Raw genomic sequence first — 19,728 nt, 5'->3', positions numbered from 1 at the left:
CCCACATATGTTAGAATTTTAATTAAATTAATCAAATGAAAGAAAACCAGCTAAAATCATATAGAAGTTTTGTATAAAATTATCCAACACTGGTCTATAAGTAGTAAGATTTATGATAGTACCGGTTTATTGCACAATTCTAGAAGCTTATCTGTTAGGCGAGTTGCATCTCCAACAAACTTTTCTAAGGATTTCTTCATATGAATAGCTTTATTTAGAATTTCCTTGCATCTGTTCACACGCATGGGATAAGAAGACTGTCATAAAAAAAGTTAAATGAATTCTAGATGAGATTTTAAAAAGATAACAAAACTTCTGATCAACAATAATCAACTTAAGTATTCACGATGAGAGTTTATACTGATACAAATTTTCTAGAAATCAACTTGGCAATACTGTCAACAGTCATAAAAATGCTATCCTATGATCTCATGAATTCCCTTCTTAGGATCTACCCTGAAGAAATAATCAGAAATGAGAATATAGATGTGTCTAGATGTATAACAGCAGCAAAAAAATGGAAACAACCTTAATGAACAACAGTTAAATAAATTATGGATGGCTAACTACTATAGAATTTTATACAATAATTAAAATTGTGTCTTCAAGGAATATTTAATAACATGGGAACATGCTTATGGTAACATCTTCAGTGAAAAATATGAAATTATATATCTGTGTAATCCAGATTAGGGTTAAAATGTGCATAGAAAATAGAATGCAAAAATACATCAAAATATTAATGAACAGTAGAGTGAGTTTTAATTTTTTTTTATATCTGTGTATTTTCTAAATTCTCTAAAATATTTATTAATTAAATATATTTACCAGCTTGTAAATTCTCATTAATAATGCAGTCAAGTTTTTCTAGTATTAATAGTTCAGGTACTTTGGATTAAAACACTTGGAAAAAAATAGGTTACTGTTTTAAATCAAGCACTAGCAGTTTATTAGTTTTCATATAGAAAACTCACACTGAATTCTTTGATCTTAAACATACTAGTCACTTCATTTGATATGGTAAATATTTCTGAACTTTAAAGTGAGACATAATGCTATAATTTCTCTTTTTTTAAGTATTTAAAATTTATGTTTTGCTGTAAATCTAATATAAGAATGAAGCCATGGAACTTGCATCTGCATATTAGCATTAAATTATCAATGCCATATAAAATGGAAAAAGACACTGCTGTGATTAATATATTACCTTTGACACAGCTGTCATCATCCACATTGCTTGCTGAGGATAGGCCAGAAACACTTTGGCTATAATTTCCATCAAGACAATAAAAACTTCATCATGTGAATGACAAATTCGGGAGATCAATTGTGAAAAAGCAGTCAAAAACTGATATGGAGCTAAGTGATTTGTATGCTCTGTGATAACTTTGTTTATTTTAGCTAAATCATTTCTCATTTGTACACGATCAGAGCGGCTAGCTGGAAAAAAAAAATCAAAGTTAAAAAAACAGTAAAGAATAAAATATTATATCAGTTCATTTCACAGAAGAAAAATTTTGTTCTAAAAACAGCTTTAAGATATATGTTATTCCTATTTTCAAAGCTAGATCATTTGCCAATTTGTGAAAAGATAGTTTTCTTTGTCCAAGGGGGAAAAATATTTAGGGCCATTGAAAAACTCAGGGGCCATTAATTTTCACTAGAAACAAACAGAACAAGCCAAAATTCATTGTAATTTTTGTGGTAAATTATTTTGGCTTAAACTAATATCTTTTAATATGTGTTAGGTTCATCAAGGAATGAGCAGATTTTCACTTGCAGGCCCTGAAGTGCAACTACTTAAAAAGTCTATGTTTAGTTTTTCCCTTCTTAACATTTAGTTTCTTGCTCACATACATAAAATTTTAATTGTCAAATTCATTCCTAACTTTTAAAAAGTTAAATTGTCAAGCCAAATCTGACTTTATACCAAAATTGTAAATCTTCTTAGTCCCTTAAAATTTTTACATACAAAATTATACCTTTTTCCCATTCATATGCCTTAGCACCAAAATCAAGCCATAGTGATAACATTCGTGGCATAGACTGATATATGAATTGATTTCCGTACTGCAGAGATCTGCAATTACATAGAAAGATATTAACATACAGTAGTCCTTCCTTACCAGAGGTTTCATTTTCAGCAGTTACAGTTACCCAAAGTCAACTGTGGCCCAAAAATATTAAATGTAAAATTCCAGAAATAAACAATTTATATGTTTTAAATTGCACACTGTTCTTAGTGTGATGAAACCTCATACCATTCCGCTCTGTCCCACTCAGGATGTGAATCATCCCTTTGTCCAATGTATCCATGCTGTATATGCTACCCGCCGTTAGTCACTTAGTAGCCGCCTGGGTTATCAGATTGACTGTCATGGTATCACAGTGCTTGGGTTCAGGTAACCCTTATTTTACTTAATAATGGTGACAAAGTGCAAGAATAGTGATGCTGTGATGCTGGCAATTTAGATATGCCAAAGAGAAGCTGTAAAGTATTTCCTTTAAGTAAAAAGGTGAAAGTTCTCGACTTACTAAAGAAAGAAAAAAAATCATATGCTGAGGTTGCTAAGATCTACAGTAACTTTTATTATAGTATATTATTATAATTGTTCTATTTTATTATTAGTTATTAATTTCTTACTGTGTCTAATTTATAAATTAAACTTTATCATAGGTATGTATGTATATGAAAAAACATAGTATATATAGGGTTCGGTACTATCTGCAGTTTCAGGCATCCACTGGGGGTCTTGAAATGTATCCCCTGAGGATAAGGTGACTACTGTAGCGTTCTTTTTCATGTTATATAAATTAAAATTTAAAGACTTAAACTACTAGTTGAGCAAAATATAGCTTTCTGACAAAAATTATGGTATCAGTATTTTTTCCTAGTAGAGGTTATCTTTGACTCCTCTCTCTCCTTTTTTTCTTACTATATTCCTTACCAAACTCTATATTGCCTGTAACAAAAATAATACAAGTTATGACCTAGTCAAAGTCTGGTCAACACTTCTTTCAAATTGTCCTTAGAATCTGTGCCTTTATTTGCATTTCATGGCCATAAAAGCCTAGGTCAGGCCCAATCACTCCATTTCTGGGAAATTACAATAACTTGGTCTCCCTAATTCCACATTTCTTCCCTTCAATAAATTCTGGACTGACATTCCCAAAATTCTAACTTTACCATGCTCTCCCCCTGTTCAAAAACAGGAATCAACTACCTATAGATCAAGACTATATGAATGACTCTGCCTGGGATTCAAATATTCACAACATTGTTTCTTTATAACTTTCCAATCTTAGTCTCTTACTACTCACCAGCATACATCTTCCATCAAGTCCAGTATCCCTACTATCCTCTGAAGAAACCACTCAACCCTGTTTCTCTGCCAAATCTGTGAAAAGTTAGTAACGTCTTCTCCTTCTTGAATTTAATGTCCTCTCCTTCTTGAATTTAATTACCTTTCAAATCCTACCTTTTTCATGAGGCCTACCAGACATCTGTAGCAATGCAGTGCAAAGAGGTATACTTTTGAAATCATGAAGCCAGTGGCTTTAGTTTTGACTTCAAATTTGCCCCAAATCCATGATTTCTGGACATGTTTGGTTCATTTTTGGTATCTTGCTAATATCAAAAAGAGATATCCAATATTTATACCATTTACTTTGATATCTGATCACACATTCTATTTGTACCATTATTTAAATGTTTTGTGTGCTTATGGTTTCTCTATCTTGCTCCTTGAGGGCTAACACTGAAGCTTAATTAGTAATAACAGTAGTTCAGTCACTCAGAGGATAAGTAAGTCTTGATGGCTGAGTTTCCTCCTTTAAGTATCTAAATGTTTCATTTTAACTGCAATGGATATATTCTAAAATAGCCTTACTTTCTTAAACTGTACTTTTTTTTTGGTGAGGAAGATTAGCCCTGAGCTAACATCTGTTGCCAATCCTCCTCTTTTTGCTGAGGAAGATTGGCCCTGGGCTAACATCTGTGCCCATCTTACTCTACTTTATGTGTGGGACGCCTGCCACAGCATGGCTTGATAAGTGGTACGTAGATCCGCACCCGGGATCTGAACCTGCGAACCCCGGGCTGCTGAAGCGGAGTGCGCAAACTTAACCACTATGCCACTGGGCTGGCCCCTCTTAAACTGTACTTTTAAAAATCTCACACAACACCTAACAATTTTATACACATCAAGGACTCTAAAAACTCCTTGTTTTAGAAGAAATGTGTTAAATAAATTCTGTATACCCACGCACGTGATATATGCTAAGACTAAAGAGCAAATGAAAGTTATTACTCATTTTAGAAAAGAAAAATGCATTTAATAACTGTCCTCTGCTTATGCTTTCATTTTAAAATGCTAATACACAAGGAAGTCTACCTCAATAACAAGCCATTAATAACCAATAATAAAGAAAATTAAGTTTGGATTTTATAAAACTTGAATTCCATTTTTGGAAGAAATGGTTGGCCAAATCTTGCAATCCTAACACCAATGATGAACAAATATTGCTTTGATTCCTGAAAATATTGAACTGAGAAGTCAAAATATCTAATAATAGGCAACTTTAAATAGATTTATTACTCTGAAGTAAGTTATCCTTCATTGTAAAGCAATGGTACATGAATATGATAAGAAGAATGAGTGAAATGTCATTATTACTTCTTAGGAATTAATAATTTGTGAAAATATAAACAGTAGGCATGAGACAATACACTATTTGGTTATAACACACTGATATATGAAATTGTTATTTTTCACCTATTATCTAGTTTAAGAGAGAAGCTCTTTCTACAAGTCTAACGTTAAAACCATTTTCATACACACTACTCTTGGCAGAATGGGCTGGAAGGAAACATTCCATTAGGCAATTAAACACAACCATTAAATATATTAGATTTACGGTCTTCTGGAACTCTAGGGAGGGAGACTCAAGCGATGAGGGTCTGCGACGGGAAAGACACTCAATTTTCATTGTACTGTATATTCTTGGTACTACTAAATTTTTAAAAATATATGCATATATTACTTATTCCATTAAAACAGTTATTTTTAAAAAGGAAGAAAAAAATTGTAATAAAGAAAAAATTTACATCTTACCTAAGGTGATAGGCTGAATCAGCAGTAAAGCAGAAAATATCCTGAATATGCTAAGATCTGTGATAAAAGTTCAGTATCAACAGTCACCCTGACATGTTTAATCAGCAAACATGCAGTTCTCACACTCACCTTCCGAAATGAAGGACTATATACCGAATGAGATCACCCTGCTTTTCCATTTTGTTGTCTGTGACCATGGGCATCAATTTGTCATAGTACTTGGCAAGGTAGAAATGCCCATCCTCCCACTCTGGCAGGAATAAGGTCACATCCTATAAAAGAGAACATAGGATACTCACCTAAGAAAACCCCACACTATGCTGGGAAATAAAGTATGAATAGATGGCTAGGGATCAAAAGTATAAGACTCAGATCTAGGCAGAGCAAAGTCAACGGCAGATTGACTCTTTTTGATGTGAATAAGGAATAGCTACTTTCTTACAAAGGTTTTTTCAGGATGGACGGTCAGTTCTGGTGGTTATCCACTGGACAACATTTCATGATAATTAGCTATATAGGGAAAGAATACTCCATTTACATTGTCACTTTATATGATACATCAAAATAATTTCCAGATTGATTAAAGTATTTTATGTATGTGTGTATATGTATGTTTTTATTGTTTTAAAAAAACCTCAAAGAAAGGAGAAGTAATATCAAATCTCTGAAGAGGACAGGACTTTAAAAGTATAAAAATATGGTTTAAAATAATCATACATCTTATTTTTCTCCAAGATCTCTTACAAGTTATTGCCTTCTCTCAACTCATTCATAATGAGGCTTCTAAAAAGAATTCTCCACCTTTCATTCATCCCTCAAACCTGTTTCTTTTTGGCTTCAGTCTTCACCACTCCCCTAAAGCAGCTCCTTAAATCCAAGAGATACTTTCCAATTCTGATCTCATCTGAACTCTCTTCGGCATCTGTTTCTGTTGTCCACACCATTTTCTCCTGGAAACAATTTCTTCCCTTGGCTTCCGTGAGGTCACAGTCTTACAAGTTTTCTTCTAACTTTCTGACCCACTCCTACTCAGTCTCCTTTGTCATTTCCTCTCCCTTTCCCTGCCCTTTAAATATTTGTGTGGTTTACTAATTTTTAAATAATATTATTTGAAATGTGATGGAAAATACATGGAAGGGATAACTGAAACACATTTTTTTTAAAAAACGAAGTTCCATTCTTAATCTAATCAAGTTTGAGAACATAGTTTAGACCAGGAACCTTAAATGAGATCTTGAGTTTCCTCTGAATCTAATCCTGACACTTAACAGATGCAAAGCTGCCTGTGGATAGAGGAGAGAATGACATGACTAGATGAGTGGAACAGACTGTGAATTCACGCGCCCAACCAGCCACAGGGATGAAGCTGCCAGTGTGCCTCTCCCATTTAGTCACAGAAGCAAAGTGAATGAAGGAAAATACTAATTAAGATTTCTTCCAAAAAGATATTTTTCAATCTGATTTTATCATCTTTCTGTCTTCCTTCCTTCCTTTCTACCTCCCTCCATCCTTCCTTCCTTTCTAGTTTTAAAAATTTATGTTGGAGGGGCCGGCCTCATGGCATAGCAGTTAAGTGTGTGCGCTCCGCTGCTGGTGGCCCAGGTTTGGATCCTGGGCGCGCAGTGATGTACCGCTTGTTGGGCCATGCTGTGGCGGTGTCCCATATAAAGTGGAGGAAGATGGGCACAGATGTTAGCCCAGGGCCAGTCTTTCTCAGCAAAAAGAGGAGGATTGGCATGGATGTTAGCTCAGGGCTGATCTTCCTCACAAAAAAAAAAAAATATTTATTTTGGAAAATAAAATGTACATACAGAAAAATACATAAATCTTATATGTACAGCTTGATCAATTATCACAAAGTGATCACACCCATACAAGAACTCCAGAGACACGATACCCCCATTCACCCTCCCAATCACTACTGGTTTCCTTTTCCCTGAAAATAACCACTACTATAGACAATGTTTGTGTCGTCATCCCCCTCCCCCACCAAATTCATATGTTGAAACCTAATCTCCAGTGTGATGGTATTTGGAGGTGGGGCTTTGGGAGGTGATTAGGTCATTCGGGTGGAGCTCTCATGAATGGGATTAGTGCCCTTATAAAAAAGACCCCAGAGAGCTCCCTCACCCCTTCTGCCATGTGAGGTTATAATGAGAAGATTACAATCTATGAACCAGGAAGCAGGCTCTCACCAGACAATGAATCTGCCACTGCCTTGATCTTGGACTTCCCAGCCTCAAGAACTGTGAGCAATAAATGTTTCTTGCTTAAGCCATGCAGAATATGGTATGTTTGTTATAGCAGCCCAAATGAACTAAGACAACCACTATCTCCATTTCTAATACAATAATTTTGTTTTGCCCATTTTTGAACTTTATATAAATGGAATCATACTACATGTATTATTTTGTATCTGGCTTTTTTCATTCAGCATTATGTTTGTGAGATCAATCCAAATTGTTGCATGTAATTTTGGTTTGTTGGTTTTCACTGCTATATATATAGTATTCCATTATAAAAATATGCTACAATTTGTTTATCCATTCTATAACAAACTGACATTTGAGTTACTTCAAGTTTATAATCTACAAATAATGTTGGTATAAACATTTATGTTCATGTCCTATGAAAACGTGTTGAGTATTGGTAAAGTGGCTGGGTCATAGTATTATCAGCTTTAGTAGAAAATGCCAAACTGTTTTCCAAAATGACTGTACCAATTTATACTTTCAGCAGCACTGTATGAGAGTCTAAATGCTCTACAGCTTTTCTAACATTTGGAATTGTCCATCTTTTAAATTTTAGCCATTCTGGTAGATATATAGTGTTATCTCATAATGCTTTTAATTTGCATCTATTCTTGTCTACTACACTAAATGTATTTTCTTTTTTGTTTTTTGGGGTCATTTATATATTCTATGAAGTCTTCTATCCAATTTTAAAATCGAGTTGTATGTATTTTTCTTATTGAGTTTTAAGATTTTTTATTATATTCTGGATATGAGCCTCTTATCATTTATGTATTGCAAGTATCTTGTAATCTGTGGTTTGCCTCTATATTCTTAACAGTATCTTTTGATGAACAGCACTTCATAATTTTAATTTAGTCACATTTATCAACTATTTCTTTTATGGTTAGTGTTTTTGGTCTGTTTAAGAAAGCCCTAGGGCCGGCCTCGTGGCTTAGTGGTTAAGTGCGTGCGCTCCACTGTTGGCGGCCCGGGTTTGGATCCCGGGCGCGCACCGAGGCACTGCTTCTCTGGCCATGATGAGGCCGTGTCCCACATACAGCAACTAGAAGGATGTGCAACCATGACATACAACTATCTACTGGGGCTTTGGGGGGAAAAATAAAAAAAAAAAAAAAAAAAAGAAAGCCCTGACCCACCTCTAGGTTTGAAGATACTCTCCTATACTATATTTTGAGAGCTTTATTCTTTTGCCTTTCACACTTAGATCTACAATCTACTCCAAGTTTATTTTTGTTTATGGTGTGAAGATACTGAGAAGTATCTCTCTTTAATACCATCTATGTAAAGCTTAATACCTAGTAAAGAAAGTATACATTGTGTTTGCTAAAAAATGTTCAGGCTAGGATGTGGTTAACTTTGGGGAAGAAGGTGATAGGGTAGGTTGTGGAGTGCTAATAATATTCTACTTCTTGACGTGGGTGGTGGTTTCATGAGTGTATTTACTTTGTGATAATTCCTCCAGCTACATACTTATGTTATATGCTCACTAAAAAGTCAAAAAAGTTTCCTGGCTGTCTTTATACATGTGTTATTCCATATGGCCTTTAAAATCATTTTATCCTTTTTCAAAATCAAAAAAAGAGTGAGTTTCTAACTGAAATTGCATTATACATATACTTGCCTTATATTTTTTCATAACTGCATTACTTTCAAAGTTGGCTGTTTCTTCCATAAATCGGCCTACTAGTAGCATAGCTCGACCATGGATTAACATGTTCTTACTCTCAGTTGGGGTTTTATTTTCAGAAAAACACAATTCAACACCCTTTTGAAGAACAATTAGTGCCTGATGAACATCACCCTAAGAGAAAAAAGGCAACAACAGACCTTTTAATTTAAGAACATATTTCCATTTTCTGAAAAACAAAATTAAGATTTAAAGTCCACTAGATATTTTATGTATAAATCCATTTGTAATGTTTACCTCTCATTTCCCTCCTATGAAAGTAAAATCCTAAAAAGGAAGCAACAGTTCATTTCATGTAGAACTCTCAAATTCAGTGATTTATTTACTCCTTCATTTTATAGTCAAAGTACAGGGAACTGAAGATATATGTAGATGACTAGGGATAAACAAACATGAATAAATCAAAATCTCTGGCTTAAAAAAAGTTCATTGCTGGGGCCAGCCTGGTGGCGTAGTGGTTAAGTTCGTGCACTCCACTTCAGCGGCCCAGGGTTTGCAGGTTCGAAGCTCAAGCACACACAGACACACTGCTCATTAAGACATGCTGTGACGGTGTCCCACATACAAAATAGAGGAAGATGGGCACAGATATTAGCTCAGAGCGAATCCTCCTCAGCAAAAAAGAGGAAGGTTGGCAACGGATGTTAGCTCAGGGCCAATCTTTCTCACCAAAAAAAAAAAAAAGTTCATAGTCAAGTAATGAAATAGACTATGTAAAATAACAACACAATATGCTAAGTGCTATTAACAGAGGAGTATACATGGGTATTATGGAGGAAAGAGAAAGGAGTCACCTAAATCTACCTGAAGATATAGGAAAATGGAGGAGAGCAGCAGTCAGGAAAGGTTAGCAAATGGGGAAAATCTGAATTAGGTCTTAAAGAATGAGTAGAAATTTTCCTGGCAGAGAATTCAGTGAAGAGCATTCTTGGTAGAAGGAATAATAATTTTAATTGAGAGAAACGCAAGTAGTCTGGTTTTAGCTGAAGCATTTGTGGGTAGTGACAAAACTGAAGAAGTAGGCTGGGACTTGATCAGAAAGGGCCTCGTGTACTTTCTAGAGTTCAGACTTAATCCTAAAGGCATGAAGAATACTTTGAAGGATTTTAATCAGGGGAGCAACATGATTCAATGTGCATTTTAGAAAGATCACAGACTGCAGTAATGTACACAGAGAAATGGTGAGGCCCCCAAAAATGTTGTTACTATTGTTAGAGGCTTTAAATACTAAGGGCATCAATGAAAGCAGCAGAAATAAATAAGAGGGAGAGGATTCAAAAGATATTTCTAAGGTAGATTTAGTCTCCAACTGGATGTCGAAAGTGAGGGAGAGGAAGAAGTTCAAGATGACACCCAGATTTCTGTCTTAGAAGAGAGAATGTGATAGGGTCCTCCTTAGAAAAATAGAGAGTATGGGAGGAGAAACAGGTATTGAACATTAGATGATGAATTGCATTTTTAACATATTGAATTTAAGGTAGTATAATACATAGACTGGCACTAGCTCAGAAAACGACCAGGTACTGACTTATGCAGGCTGAATTATTACTTTCACCTTCCGTCCAGGAAACATCTCTTCCTCAGTCATTTCTCAGCTACCATAAAGTTGGTGCAATCACAGATGGCACCAGCTATAGTTGCTGAGCGTCAATTTCAGAACATGCTATGCCTACTACTAATTCTAGGCTGGTGGCAAGCATGAGGAGATATGTAAGTAATAGCCATTTAAATCTAGGGCATAAGCTTTGCAAATAGTTCAGATATTTAAAAAGCCCCTTTCTCATTACTTTAGCTTTAATTTGAGGATTGCTGGGGACTTTTGTTCTGAAGCTAAGCCCTTCCTGACAGGCCAGATTAGAAGTGAATCTTGACAGTAATACTGGCAAGTCCACACAAACCTAATTATCTGCCAAGTACATGAGTAAAGACATACTTTACAATATTTAACAAATATTTTTGAGTGCTTACTACATGTACCCTATATACACATAGAAGGCAAAAACAAAAGTAAAAATTGGTCACTTCACTCAAAAAAAAAAAATGAAGGACAGATCAAAATAAAGAACTGCACTTTCGGTCTTGAAATGGAAAAATATTTGTGGACTTCAGGATAGAGGTAAGTTTTTTCCAGATTATGGTAGATAAATGATGAAGAAAGATGACAGAAAAAGAAGGTTCTGAATTTAGATTAGGGATTGAATCTCAGTCAGGCCTTTGTAGGAAGTACATAATCCATAACAGAATGTATATATGATGACATTCCCTTGGCCAGTACCTTGGACCACAGCCACTTTGCCCTTTCCACATACAGTTCAGCAAGTCGTGATTCTCCAGCGTTAAGGAGAGCATTGTAGGCTGTCTGGTGGTGACCAGCCTTTCTAGCTACTCTGGCACTCTGTAGCCAGCATTCTCCAACCATTTCATTGTAATCTGGTCTAAAGAAATGTGACAAAACAGGGGGGAAAGAGCATTTTTAAGTATATTCAACAACTTAATTAAAATATCTCTTCCCAACATGGAACCTTCTCATCATGCCATTTCAAAGGAATCAAAGAATATTAATTTGTTAAAAAACTAACTTTAATTTTCTTAGAGTGCTCTATTTTTATCGATTATAAGTCTATGAAGACTTTATTATTGACTTATATCTGTACCTCCCCTAGACATGTTTTTAACATTAAAAAAAGATATACAGCATATGAAAGTAATTCTTAAGTTCTAGATTCATTTCAGCTATATAATGTAGCCTTGACAATTAAAAACAGAAAAATACAGATTCAGAGGGAAAATTAGGAAAAATAAATACTCCTAAATGATATGCAAATATAATACTAAATTCACGACAACTGACATGAAAAAGAAAGTGTGAAAAACCTTTTGTTGAGGCTTAACAAAGCTCTCCGGAGAGCCAGAATGGGCTCCTTGGCTCTGTAGGAATTCTGAGTCATTTCTAGTCGAGCTACCCAGTTTAGAGAATCTTCTTGAGAACTGTCACCTGGAGACTGGTGAAAAAGTGGTTTGATGCTATGTTCCAACTCACACAACATGTGCAATCTGAAGACAGATAGAACCTATGTTAAAATGTTATACTCAGCCTTATTAATCATATATATAAAGCATGTACTTTTAGCAATGAAGAATCTGAAATGTGCAGTTTTCCTTGGAAGAACTTTAACCAATATATATTCTTGGTATATACACAGTAACATTTATATCTTCTCAAATTGGGTATAAAAAAAATTCCAATTTATGTTGATTTAAATATTTAGTGCTTTGCTATGATCCCCAAATTCCTAATAACTAAATTGGAGAAGGGTATAAAAAACCAAATTGAACAGTATGAAAACCAAACTTTATCACCTATATGAAGATAAAAGAAAATGTAGATTCATTATAAATCAACATAAATATTTGCATATATTGCTGGTGCTACTGTAAGAGGGCCAGGCATAGTAGATGCCAGTAAAAAACTGTGACATGACTGCAAGTTTAGTTGTTTCTTTTTCCTAAGAGTGATGGAAACACTTATGATACATTCACACTAGCTTGTTCCCCATATACAATTGTCAGCATCTATGATTCAGTGTTCAAGGATGCAGTTGAGTAGCTACAGAACAGAATTAATCTCAGTGGTCCAATCTCTGCTTTCATCAAAGGGGCTGATAAAAAATATAGTACATTCTTCTAACTTAAAAAAAAATTGCCTACTTATCTTTTTAATTTATTATAGTTCAATTACAACATTTGTTTTATCATTCTCTTCAGGTGAATTAACAGACCTAATGTTTCCCATTATTTTCTTCCTTACCTCTAAAAGTTAATATTCCTTTCTAATAATGGTAATGCCTACATTTTTGGGGTGGGAGAGGGGAGCAAAATGTCAAATGCATTTCTAAACGAGAAGAAGGAAAGGGAACTAACAAGTACTGAGCACCAAAGTGCCAGGAACAGTAGATGTCCAGATTATTTAGGTTAGTTGTGTAGAAAATAAACTATGACACAACAACAGGACAAACATATGATATTTTTGTTATTTTTTTAGAAGTCTCATAATTGCCTTTCCAATTAAAAGGATGTATGTCAGAACATTTTTAAAAAACTATAGGCTGATGGTGAGGTAAAAGAATGAAAGAGCCATTTTGAGTAGCTATGCATGACACCGAACATACTATTAGTTATTTACTAATCAAAAAATCCCAAGCCTGTCAGATGACACTTATAGACCAGGAATATATAAATGGAAACCTCAAAATACCTCACAATATATTCATATCCACGTTGGTAAGAGCCTCTTTCAAAGCTTGCAGCTGAAAGAGGTACAATTTGTTCTGCTCTCACTAGTTTCAGTGTGTCATAAAAAGCTGTGATATCTCTTTTTTTGGCTGATAATAATAGCTGTCCCAGTCTGACACTCCATGTTGTAGATTTCCCATCTGAAAAACAAATGAAGAGTCAAGGAATGCCATGGTAGCTGGGTCAAAGAACAAGCTTTATTTCATTTGGTAAAATGGTCATCAGAAATACTGAACAGATAGTTTCATTCTACTTTGAACAACTAAACAAGGCAATCATAAAACAGGCTGAGAGATTAATTATGAATGTTGCTTAGCTACTTAAGTCTGAATTTTTGTGCCAAATACCTGATGCCAAATAGTTTTCCACCAAATCCCACTGTGACAATTTCCAAGCTGCTTCCACTCTATATGTGTTTAATTCATCTGTCCATTCAGACCTATTAAAAGAAACTCATATCAACTAAACTTTTATTTATTTCAATTTAACATGGCATTTAAAGATTGTTTCCACTCGTTTAGATACTCTATCATGCTTATTAATTGATCTATTTATTTTACATGTATTGTATTGTATTGTACAGATCTTCTTAGACTTAAGATGGGGTTACATCCCGGTAAACCCATTGTAAGCTGAAAATATCATGTCAAAAATGCATTTAATACACCTAACCTACCAAACACCATAGCTCAGCCTAGCCTACTTAAATGTGCTCAGAACACTTACATTAGCCTACAGTTGGGCAGAATCATCTCACTCAAAGCCTATTTTATAATAAAGTGTTGAATATCTTATGTAATTTATTGAATACTATACTGAAAGTGAAAAACAGAATGGTAGTAAGTCTATCGGTTATTTACCCTCATGATCATGTGGATGACTGGCAGCTTCGGGGGTTGCCGCTGCCCAGCATCACAAGAGAGTATCATACAACATATTGCTAGCCTGGGAAAAGATCAAAATTCAAAATTCAAAGTACAGTTCCTACTGAATGTGTATTGCTTTTGCACCATCGTAAAGTTGAAAAATTGTAAGTCAAACCATCATAAGTCGAGGACTGTCTGTATTTTGTCCTTAGATACAAAAGAACCCCCAAAATTTTAATCTTTTCATTCCAAAAACATTTTTTCAATAATTACTTCTGATAGAGCCATTTAAAAATGCCATTTCTCAGGCCAGCCCTGATGGCCTAGCGGTTAAAGTTTGGCACGCTCCTCTTTGGCAGCCTGGGTTTGATTCCTGAGCACGGAACACCACTCATCTATCAGTAGCCATGCTGTGGTGGCTGCTCACACAGAAGAACTAGAAGGACTTACAACAGAACATACAACTACGTACTGGGGCTTTGGGAAGGGAAAAAAAAAGAGAGGAAGATTGGCAACAGATGTTAGCTGAGGGCAATCTTTCCCAGCAACAACAACAAAAAATGCCATTTCTCGATGAATTAAATTGTGCTATATATTAAAGCAGAATTAATGCCTGGATAATTACAAAGTGCAGTTGTAAGATTAGCTGTATGCTTAACTTGAACAAAGGGAAAGGAAGGAAAAAAAGCCAACAAAACGTATATTCATTCAGAGGTATGCAATTCTAATAACTTGGGATTTCAAATTAAATTTAAGACAAAAATACAGGAGCTGGCGCAGTGGGTCAGGGGCAGTTGAGGGGTGCACATAGCCCTCAACAATAACGGCATAAGAAAGTTACAAATGATGTGTCAGTGGTATAACAAAGGATACAAAATTAGCTACCTAAAATATATACCTATTCTTAAACTATTTTCAGTTACTTTAAAATTTGGGTTTGTAAAGCCAGTATGATATAAGTAATTATTTTTTCTAAGCATTCTACTTATGTGACACTAAGATGGCTAGTGATATTCTGGATCATGACTGCATAAAAGAAGCTAGACTTTCCCCATTTTTCTTCTTTATTAATCATACCATTTGAATACCTGCTATATGCTAGACCCTGGGCTAGGCACATTTTTCCATTTGATTATCCAATAACACTAAAAGGCACACATATCCCTACGTTATAAATAAGGTAACAGATTCAGAGAGACTGGGATCAATGCCCTTAAAAGCCTTCCTTGCTCTTTCTGTAGTAAAAACATATAGTGAAAACGTAAGAAATGAGTCCATTAATTTTTATTTAAAAAGAAATCTAAATTAGTAGCATAAATATTGAATACTCTCTAATTTCTAAATATGAATACCACCAAAAACAATTTAGAACAAGGCTAAAAGAAATACAATAGAAATATAATTTTCAAAAGTCCAACTTTGAATAACTTTACAAGTTTATCACCAGATGCCAAAATACCAAAATTTTAGGATAAAAATCTGAGTAGAATTAGAAGGATTTGCTATCCAGAGAGAGTGTGTCAAACCAAGCATTATACTAAGAAGTACCAAATGGGAATGAGGATCAGAACTTATCCCAATAAATGGGCACATTAAGAAGAATGATTGTATAGGTCAAGCAGTCAATAATTTTGAAGAAATATTTGTTTAAATGCAAATATTCTACCCAATGAAAACATATCCCCTCAATGACCATTTGCTTCAATATGATACAGCATCCTTCACTGAATACTGACACTTGCCTTTTCACAGCCCAATGATCGGGAGGCTCTATTTACCCCAGATCCAAAGAGAAGACAAGAGGAGTCTAACTTGCCAGTGTGCATCACTGCTTGACACCTCGGCCTGAGCCATGACAGACGGTCCCAAATTCCTGCAATCCCTTTATTCATAAGGTCTCTCAACTAATCCTGGGAAAATATCTAAAACATAACAATTTTTTCCCTGCTTCTGCAGAGTTTCCTCCATCATTTCATAAATTTCACTATTGTGAAACCATCTAACCAACAGTGAGCTTCTCTGCTCTCAAACATTGTAGGAAGGTGGTCTTTATAAATGACAGTTTGGAATTTATAGAAACTGTACTTAGAAGAGCTGCTTTCAGAGTGATCTAACTAAAAACAGTGGCCTGTGCGCTCTTTGGTTAACTAAGAGCCCATTGTATTGACCAGATCTCACTGCCCAGAAGTCAGCAGGGGTCTGGTAAACATACTAAAGAATAAAGCTTTCAGCTTTCCAAGTAAGGCAGCTCCAAGAGCAGAACCACCCGCCACAATTATTCTCCAAATTAGAAGAACTGTGCGGCCTTAATCTTTGCCACACATCAGCACTATTTTTTGGTATCATTTGGTTTGCTATAACAAACTCATTTTCTTTAGGAAAGGAAAGCTGCTTTCATTTTTATCAATTCTTTAGGGGAAAATCACCTCACACAGTCTAGAGTGGTATTCCATAATTCAGTCACAAAGTTTCCCCCTCCCCAACACAGAAAATAACTGGTGCTGATACCATAAGCAGAGCTTAGATACCCTTTGAAAGTGCCCATATGAGCCTCAACAGTAGTAGGTAAGCTCTGGAAGGTTCCTGTCTTAAAGCAAATCTAATTCAAGGATGACTTTTTGGATAGAAGATAAGCTGTTAAAAGTGCTAGATCAATTTATGAGAAAATAGGAAAAAATATTTTTGGGTGCTTATCTCCAATGCATGAAAACATAAAAAAGATATCATTACTATAGTAAATATTACATCAACCCAATTCAATAACTAAAAATTCCCCACTCAGATACAAAAAACAAAATCATTCTTTTAAAAAATATTACCTGTTAGCATGCACTCCATTCACCTGAGTGATTACGGTGGATAGCTGACCAAGACCTAGCATGGACTTCACTACACCATGGTAATGAATGATCTAGAAATTTAAAAATATTTAAAATAGCAACTGTCACTTCAAATACATCTTGGGAACCAAAAACAGTTTAGCTGATATTCATTAAAAAATACGATTTACCTCATTGATCCTACCCTTCTTAGTTTAGCAACTGACTTGTTTGGCTATATGGCAGAGCTCCCTACCAAGGTCCTAAACGCATTTGAATATTAAAAAAAAAAATGAAGACAATCTAAAAAATCTCCGATTGAATTTATTATTTTTTCTGGGTTTGGTCTAATTTTAGGTGCCAATTAAATATAAAAGTAGCGAGTACTCTTTAATATTTTATTTAAAGATTATTTGTCATATTATTTTTCACATAGAAGTTAAAACTCAAAGGTCACAATATTATTGATATATTTTTTGGGGTTTAATAACTGAAAAGTTAAATAGGATTGTGCAATATTCTTTAAAATTAAAAACAAGATTATGAAAATTAAAGGTCCTGTACACTGAGCTTCTGAGAAAATGAACACGACAAAAAGCAATACCCCAAGATTAGAGAGAACTAAGCCAAAATTATAAATCAATGATCCTGGGCCAGCCCCGTGGCTTAGCGGTTAAGTGCGTGCGGTCCGCTACTGGCGGCCCGGGTTCGGATCCCGGGCGTGCACCGACGCACCGCTTCTCCGGCCATGCTGAGGCCGCGTCCCACACACAGCAACTAGAAGGATGTGCAGCTATGACATACAACTACTGGGGCTTTGTGGGAAAAATAAATAAATAAAAATTAAAAATAAAAAAAATAAATCAATGATCCTAATTCCTTTCCTGTCATAATAAACATGAGATAGGTAACAGACTCCCACTAGTTAATTGTATTGCAGTGATTCTACAGGACAATATCAGAGATTCACAGATGGTGGTACGGGGCATGGGGAATCTGAAAAAGTTTCTTAGACTGTAGAGAATCACTATTATTATTAAAAATTGATGCATACTTATACTTTTAAAAGTAAACTAAAATTATATACATTTTAGAGTAATTGAACACATGGTTTAATATAAACATACTCCACAATAAATCCCACTCTTTTGGGGGATTTTTAAGGTCACAGAAATTTGGCATTCGAAGGGATCTTTGAGATCATCTAGCACAAGTCTCTAATTTTATCAGTCAGGAAACTGAAGCTCAGAGATGGTTAAATATTTTCCAAACACACTGGGACACTGGTAGATACAGTACTAAAACTAAGATTTACAGAGTTCCTAGTCCAGGGCTCTTTTCATTATGTTGCCTTTCATTTATTATCTTACCTGATCTGGTTCCAGCTGAATAGCCCTGTCATAACAAGCAGTGGCATCCCTCAGTAAGCCAATGCTTTCATGTTCAAGGATCTGTTCTTTTAGAGATGGTTCTGCCTTTCGAATTGCACTTACTCCAGCCACTCCATCTGGTTCATGCATAGCAGCATACAATTTCTTTGTTCAACCATTTAAAAATAATCAAATGAGGGAAAAAAACACAACCGGAAATAAAACTATGGAACCACCAGTTTATGAAAAGAACATATGCGAATTTTTTCTCAAAGCAACAATAAATATTTGTTTCAAGGCAGACTCACAGTAAAATTACAAATTTATTTCCAGCCATTCTATTACCTCAACATGCTTATTCCACTTAAATACAAACCTACATTAGTAACTCTTATTGATATCGAGAGTTGTAAAGAACCTCAAGGACCTGAATTCTCTTTAAACCCGATTTATAATAAATTCTGTTAAGTATAGTTTATAAGTGTTTTATTGCATTTTAAAACTTAAAAAAAAATTAAACAAGCATTTTAATATATTGGTATTGAGATACCTTTCAAGAAAGCTAAGATATCACATATGGGTTCAAAGGAGATATTCAGGCTGAAGATAAAAATTTAGGAGCAATTAGCACAAAGATGGCAGGGGGAAAAAATGGCATAATTTAGAAAATGAAGAGAGAGAGAAGAAAAGAGGGCTAGGGAAGGAGACTAAAGTAGTTCTAGTCTAGATTTAAAGAGAGGGAAGAACTAACAGATGAAACTAAGAGGAGAAACCAGACTAGTTTGAAGAAACCTGGAAACTACCGGTACCCGGAAGCCGTGGGAGAAAAACAATGTCTTAATAAGAAATGAGTGGTCAAATGATTCTGTGAGTTTCAAAAAATGAGGACTGGGAAACATTGATTGGATTTGGTAATACAGATGCCACTGATTTTCTTAGCAAGAGTAGTGTCAGTGGAATGGAGGAAGAAGTCTTGTTGGAATGGGTAAAGAGTGAATGGGAAGTAAAGAAGTGAATATAGGGAAGATAGACAATTCTTTTAAAAACTGGCTGTGAAGGGAAACAGAGATAGGAAATATCTGAAGGAGAACGTAAGATCAAGGGAATTATAAAAAATTAAGATAGAGATACCAGGAGCATGACTATATACTCTGGTTGAGAAAGAGAAATTAATGATATAGATAAAGCAGGAATATTTGAAAAAGTGAATCCTTGAAATTGAGAACACAGGTAGAAAGACTGAATTTTCACAGGAAGAGATTCTTCCTTAGTAACAAGAGAAGAGAAGAAAAAGAATATGGTGCCGAAGCCAGTGTATTTTCAG

General features: G+C 35.0%; 1 protein-coding gene across 7 annotated transcripts in view; it reads right to left on the bottom strand.

Annotated features, from left to right (window-relative positions):
* The window catches only part of ATR (ATR checkpoint kinase), a 103,389-nt gene that overhangs the window by 20,923 nt on the left and 62,738 nt on the right, over positions 1 to 19,728 (bottom strand). For all 7 annotated transcript variants that reach the window (XR_015552153.1, XM_087430441.1, XM_087430438.1 and 4 more), the window contains 11 exons: positions 18,405 to 18,569; positions 17,035 to 17,126; positions 13,697 to 13,788; positions 13,312 to 13,489; positions 11,931 to 12,110; positions 11,332 to 11,491; positions 8,991 to 9,170; positions 5,244 to 5,386; positions 1,983 to 2,080; positions 1,208 to 1,440; positions 123 to 257 (listed from right to left, as the gene is read on the bottom strand). Coding sequence is in view for 6 of the 7 variants with exons in the window: in XM_087430441.1 (XP_087286567.1) it covers positions 123 to 257; positions 1,208 to 1,440; positions 1,983 to 2,080; positions 5,244 to 5,386; positions 8,991 to 9,170; positions 11,332 to 11,491; positions 11,931 to 12,110; positions 13,312 to 13,489; positions 13,697 to 13,788; positions 17,035 to 17,126; positions 18,405 to 18,569 (1,656 nt within the window). In the remaining variant the exon portion in view is untranslated. The remainder of the gene's footprint in view (positions 1 to 122; positions 258 to 1,207; positions 1,441 to 1,982; positions 2,081 to 5,243; positions 5,387 to 8,990; positions 9,171 to 11,331; positions 11,492 to 11,930; positions 12,111 to 13,311; positions 13,490 to 13,696; positions 13,789 to 17,034; positions 17,127 to 18,404; positions 18,570 to 19,728) is intronic.

This window comes from Ceratotherium simum, chromosome 5, assembly GCF_057802395.1.
Source record: "Ceratotherium simum simum isolate JZ-2026a chromosome 5, ASM5780239v1, whole genome shotgun sequence".
NCBI classification, from domain to species: domain Eukaryota; kingdom Metazoa; phylum Chordata; class Mammalia; order Perissodactyla; family Rhinocerotidae; genus Ceratotherium; species Ceratotherium simum.
The sequence above is the reverse complement of the archived record's forward strand: the minus strand, read 5'-3'. Positions and strand labels throughout refer to the sequence as shown.